At 36.0% G+C, this 6000-nt stretch overlaps 1 protein-coding gene across 6 annotated transcripts; it reads left to right on the top strand.

The window, feature by feature from the left end:
• Positions 1–1616: 1616 nt before the first annotated feature.
• On the top strand, positions 1617–3818 carry LOC141621403 (uncharacterized). Of its 6 annotated transcripts, none has more exons than XM_074437938.1 (7): positions 1617–1935; positions 2226–2298; positions 2388–2505; positions 2652–3048; positions 3325–3374; positions 3513–3572; positions 3748–3805. In XM_074437938.1, the coding sequence occupies exons 4-7, from the start codon at positions 2896–2898 to the stop codon at positions 3785–3787; spliced, it is 303 nt and encodes a 100-aa protein (XP_074294039.1). In that variant the 5' UTR covers positions 1617–1935; positions 2226–2298; positions 2388–2505; positions 2652–2895; the 3' UTR covers positions 3788–3805. The 6 variants fall into 6 exon arrangements, 5 of the variants coding, with proteins under 5 accessions (XP_074294039.1, XP_074294042.1, XP_074294041.1 ...); XM_074437941.1 differs by having other exon boundaries at positions 1617–2298; positions 2652–2819; positions 2934–3048; XM_074437940.1 differs by having other exon boundaries at positions 1617–2298; positions 2652–2819; positions 2931–3048.
• The last annotated feature ends 2182 nt before the right edge of the window (positions 3819–6000 follow it).

The raw sequence follows: 6000 nt of genomic DNA, 5'->3' as shown, positions 1-6000 counted from the left end.
ATGTCATCTTCAATTCTCGTCCCTAGCACAGTTACGTCTTTGAAAGACTTTATGTTTTGGTACCTCAAATGGTTTGCAGAAATAGGTCTCAAATTATCCATGAACGTTACCAAAAAGAGTGGCTTCGTCTGGACATTCAACAAGTTGTGTGGTAGTCTTCCTCCACCTACTTAGGAAGTCGGTGAAGCCTTCTTTCACATTTTGGGTAAGAACCTCTCAAGAAGTGCGCATGTTGACTTGGATCTCAGCATTATCCGCGTATTGTTTAGTGAACTTAATTGTGGCATCATCCCAAGTGGCAATCTTCTTATGCTCCAAAGAGTAAAACCATTGCTTAGGAATGGTGTCGAGAGATGAAGGAAAGATCCTTAGGAACATCTCGGGTTTGATGCCTTTGATAGACATGTAATCTTTGAAAGCACGATGTGGTTCAAAGGGTTTTCATGCCCCTTGTGTGACACCCTTAATAATTAGCGATAATTAAACGCGTAAATTCTACAGAAAAACTGACAGGATATGTTTGTAATTGGTTCAACTAGACAAAACCTGTAAGATTTAAAAGGTTTACTACAAAAATAGCCAAACTAGGTCCAAGGTTCCTTATGCTCACTAGCTCGTCTGTGACCCCATCTAAATCTTCAACCTGTCAATCGCATTTTATACAAACACGAAAGCCACAATTCAGTGGGGAGTAACTTCGAGTCCTCCCAGCCACGAAACGTCAAATTTAATGTAACATGTAGTGTAACATGTAAACAACATGATAAATAATCTAATTTCCAAGTATTCTAACATATGAATACTAAACTGACCAATTTAAACTATCATGTGAAACATATAACAAGTAGTAATCCAAACTTTATCAATCAGAATCGCTTACATCTCACCTATTACAGTTCATAAAGTCACCATACAAGAAAGGGCAATATATCAAAGACAGGCATAAGTTCTTAGCACCGTCAATAGTCACTCTGTAACTCGAGTCTATACCACGAGGTAGGGAAGGTAATCGAACCGGTATCTTGGCTCAGCGGTTAATATTAATAAAACATGGCCAAGACACAACACAACCCTAGCCTAAAATCTGCCTTGAGACCTAGACATGCGGATACACACCACCGCACCCAAGACCCACAATTTTTCTAAAACAAAGTGAGTACCCTAAGGAGTCCACCAAAGGGTTGGCTAGTACTTAAGCTGACCACTTACTATCAAAATAAGTAACGAGGTCATGCCCCAACTTGGATATAAATCCACTAGTCAGGAACACAAAGGCTATTAAGCAGTGAACATATACTCGTCAGAGACTATAAAGACCTATCTATGACAAACACAACAACCTGCAAGAAAGTATTTAATACCAATACCATTTCTAGAAATATTAACAATATTAAAGGCTTCAGGGAATCTAGGGCCGTTTCTACAATATAAGAAACTATTAAATTCAACCAACTATACATGTGAACTAAAAACTTGATAAATGGCCTAAAACAAGAAAAAGGCCGATTATCCAATCCTTAACACCTATAAAAGTTTATACTTGAAATAACTGTAGCTATGAATAGTTTTACCTCAAGCTTCCCCTCTGCCATTGGATTTCACCTTCTAATCACAGCCCTCCATTTCTCTTTTACTTCCTAACCACTCCTTTACGACATACCACTCTCATCCACTCCTTTTCAGCTTACTCCTCCTCACTCCTCAATAATTCATCAATGCCTCTGGCTTTTGATGTTCCTTTTATGATGGTAACAACTCTAGCAAGGAGATCTCTCCAGGGAGTTTCTCACCAGAGATATTTGCTTCTTCATATCTTATTCTTATTATGAGATGTGCGTTGCTTTTTTGTTGTTGTTTCGATTTGATGTCGGCATTGTTAGGTATCATGATTTCATTGGTTTCGATTGGGGTTTATGATCAGCTTTGTCTTTGAAGGTATGTTTTCTAATTGTGTTCTGATTGATTTGAACGATGATTTAGATATTATACTTATCATATTTTATGTTGCTAATTATGTTGTGATCTGGTTGTGTTTAATGCTGAACAGAACTGAATTGAGTTGATTGTTTTCATTGTTGTTTTTGTTCAGTTTAATTCTATTTGATCCGATTTATTGATAATTATATTGTTGTAGTTGAATTAGGCGATCTTTAAAAATTAGGGTTTGTTGATTTCCCCTTCTTTAGTACTATTGATTGATTGTTTTCATTGTTGTTTTTGTTCAGAAGAGCATGAGTGCCAAGGTGCGCAAGTGCAGTTTTAAACTCGTGGTACTAAGCTTTTGGCGTCTATAGACCTGTATGCATTCATCTCTCTAGCTGTTTGTGTTCGGGCGTTGATGTATGCGAGTCAACCAGTTCCACTTATGTTGTATTGTCAATATGCAGATATATCTATACAGGCTCGGTGAATGCAAGTTTGGATATTGCGCAAGACTTGCTTAGAGCTGCAGATCAGTATCTACTAGAGGGTTTTAAACGACTTTGTGAGTGTACTATTGCCCAGGTATGATAAATTATTCTCATATAGGTTTCTAATTCCTATCTAACGTGTGATATTTGGCTTCTTTAATGCAATCATTTACTACTCAAAACTATATATTTAATCAGTTACACTTTCCCCGTGTTCAAAAGTTTCCACCAAACCTGCAGGATGCACAAGCGGATAGAGAGGCTTTGGGAAAGAAACATCCCTCCATCTCCGAAAATTATGTATAAAACGATTCAAATGAGCCGCTTCCCTGGCTAGGTCAACTTGAGACAACATGAAAACGGAAAATTGCTGGACACTTTCATCTAATCTCAACCATTTCAATGCAGGTATAAATGTTGAAACTTTTGCAATTGCGTTGTTTATTATAGCAAAGTCCCTTCTGATTGATTCACCAATTCCTGGATGTCTAACATTTACTGCAACTTCAATGGGTTTAGTAGTTTCACGAAGATATCGATGTCGCTCAACTGCTCGATGAACCTGCGCACAATAGTACTCCCTTCTCAAACCCTTGCAGCTCTAACTGAAATCGGAACATTGAAAATCCTCTCAAAGGTATTTCTCCTGAATTCCATTTTTTACATTTATCGTTCCCACAACTTTAGCTTGTTCATCTGTTCACTCTGAAATAACCATTTCTGAAATCGTGCCCAATTTTGAAATGGTTATTTTGTGGGGTTAGAGTTTTGGAAAATAATGGTTATCTCAGTATTTATTGTGCTTGGTCCCGAGAAACGAACAAGCTTGTTCATGTGTTCATCTGTTCACTCTTTGTTCATTTGTCTATTTATTATTGCGCCGATTTCTGAAATGGTTATTTTGTGGGGCTAGAGTTGTGGCCAGGAGCTTGGAGATGGTGATGTGTTTAGTTCTCCTAAAAGGTTAGCGATTTAGCGGCCAATGGCCATGTATTGCTTTTGTTAATGTGGATTTTGTGATTTTGATATTTCTGATCTCTTTGTTTTGTTGTTAACTGCGGTTATAATTAGTGTTGTGGTTATTGTTGCTGATATTTGCAGATTCTCGTTTTGGGATTGGCATTTTTTAAGGTGGTTTTCCTTAAAGATGTTCTCTCATTTGTAAGCTTGTTACTTAGTTACCCCCTTTAGCCTCCTAACGATTTTTGTGTTGCTCTATTCAATCACAAATTGGCCGATTCGATTATCAATTCCTCGTATATGTTGGTGGATATGTGTGTTTTGACTTTTTTTTTTTTTTTTGATTTACCGAGTTTTATTTTTGTTGCTTTATCAGGTTTTGTACTACTCTTCGATGGATATGCTGTCTCATGTAAGAGGGCCCTCTAATTTTCAAGATGTGTCATCAACTCGAGTCTTTGACTACATGAGTATTATTTTCTTCTTTGTTATTCGTGTTATTATCGGATGCTTTTTATTTATCATAGTAGTTATATTAATGTTATTTGGTTATGCCTTGTTGGTTTTGATATAAGTTGTGATTAGTTTGCTAATTTTTCTCCCTTCTATGGTTAATGGTGATATTTTTATGAGCTTAGGGTGCGATAATTGTTGATGGTCGCTACTCACTCGTGGGCAAATTAAACTTCCCGCTTTTCTCTCACAATATGGTAGGTGCTCTTTCACTTATGAATGTATCTAAGTTGATTACACTGGAGATAGCCAAGCCCTTCACTATACTGCAATTGCAAGTATATAGTTTACTTATAACCACTAAAAAAAAATAACTGAAATGATGTTCCGGGTCACTTGGTTTACTTATAACCAAACTTGTTCTCCGCGCCCCCGAGGTTATGATTCAATTTTAATCTCCTCGACTGCGCAATCCTTCGCTACAAATCTGGTATAATCACATTTTTCCCTTTCACTTCGGCGTTTTGATTAATTATCTTCATCTTATATCTGAATTCCTCTAAATTTATTTCAGATGTTAATTTCAATCCCTACGTACCTAGATTGCTCATTTAGTTTAATTTTTGTGAATCAGCGCTTTACATTCTGTTGAATTTGTATGTCATCTCACTCCGTAAATGCTCTCGCAAAACCTAGCAACCTTGATCGTAAATCTCCTCAAAGGTATGTGGCTGTGATTCTAAATTCCCTTTTTCTTTTTTTAAAATGTTTCGCATCTATGAATTTCTTGGTTTTTTTACGATCTGCTATCATTCCTCCTCAAGTCTCTAATTTATTTTTTATTTGGAGGTTTCAATTTGATTAGGTTGTTGTTAAGGTCCTTTTCAAGTGTTAATCCTATTAGTATTCTTGGGTTTTAAAAACGATCTTTTCCCATTGTATTATGGGGTTTTAAAATGATTTATTCAGATTGTATTATGAGGTGTTTAAAACGATTTATTAACAGTGAATTGTAAGTTATTTGTAATCTTTACAATCATATTATATCTGTTTCTGCAGTTGTTGTGAACTTTAGAAATTAGAGTTGCAGTTGTTGTGAATAGAAATTGTAGTAGGAGTTGACAACTCTAACACTACCTAGGTATTTAATCCTAATCTTAAATCCTTTTAGTGTTAACCTTTTCTTTTCACCGTCTTTCTTCTTTTCGCTGTTTTTTTTTAATGGTTTTTTTTGTTTAGTAATTTGATTTTTATCTTCGTTTTCTAGGTTTTTTGTTCGTTTTCAAGGTTTATTTCCTCATATATTAGGTTGGTGCCCTATTGAATTTAAGTAGTTTGTTTGATTTCAGTGTCTCACTTTTAGGATTTCTTTATTTTTTTTGTGTTTCGGTGGTGTGCCCTGTTAAATTTTAGGATGTCCACCATTTTGAGTGGTTTTTTTTTTGTGTGTATGCCAATGCGAGTTTTGAACTTATTTTTTGTTCTAAAGTTGCAGCTTTCAGCTCCTTATTGTTTATTTTTTTTGTTTGGTTAGGGTTATACCGTACTAATACTCTGTTTGTATGTTTCTTTGCGAGGTTTATAACTTAGTTTTTGGTGGGTGTTGTTGCAGTTGTTTCGGGAGTTGTTAAACTTGTTTTTAAGGGCTACAAAAGTCGGCCTGGAGTTCAGGTTATAGATATGTACAACAATTGCATTTACAACAAGATTTTTGGCATCAATTTCAATTAGCTCTTTCTGTTAACATAATTTAGTTGCTTTTATATATGTTGATTTCTTTTGTTGTGGGTGCGGGATTCTCGGGAGTGGGGTGAGAGCTTGAGCTTAACACAAGAAGTATTGATTCTAAACCTAATTAGTTTTGTTTTACGTATTTCCTTTTGCGTTTCTCCGTCTTATCGTTTACTTTTTTGATCCTGGTTTTTTGGGTTGGTGACTTAAAGTTTAGACGTGTTCATATGCAGGACAATCTTCCATTTGTTTGGAATGTCTCCCTGTTATTTGTGTCGACTCTGGATTCCCTAGGGTTTTAGGTTTACCACTTCCCCTGCAATTAATAGGTGATCCATTCAGAACTGTTTACTTCCTTTTATTGATTTTATATATTTTAGATTGTCGATGTTGTGGTTGCAGTTTTGCGGGCTGTGGAGTGAACGCTACAGCTCCAATCTGGGTT

This window comes from Silene latifolia, chromosome X (genome assembly GCF_048544455.1).
Source record: "Silene latifolia isolate original U9 population chromosome X, ASM4854445v1, whole genome shotgun sequence".
NCBI lineage: Eukaryota > Viridiplantae > Streptophyta > Magnoliopsida > Caryophyllales > Caryophyllaceae > Silene > Silene latifolia.
This window is presented reverse-complemented; position numbering and strand designations above follow the sequence as displayed.

Bases quoted from the DNA above. Each gene is read 5' to 3' on its own strand.
- LOC141621403 (XM_074437938.1), top strand. From the start codon at position 2,896: ATGTCTAACATTTACTGCAACTTCAATGGGTTTAGTAGTTTCACGAAG. The intron at 3,049-3,324 runs GTATTTCTCCTG...TTGTGGGGCTAG, and splicing joins CATTGAAAATCCTCTCAAAG to AGTTGTGGCCAGGAGCTTGG. The intron at 3,573-3,747 runs GTAAGCTTGTTA...TTGCTTTATCAG, and splicing joins TTAAAGATGTTCTCTCATTT to GTTTTGTACTACTCTTCGAT.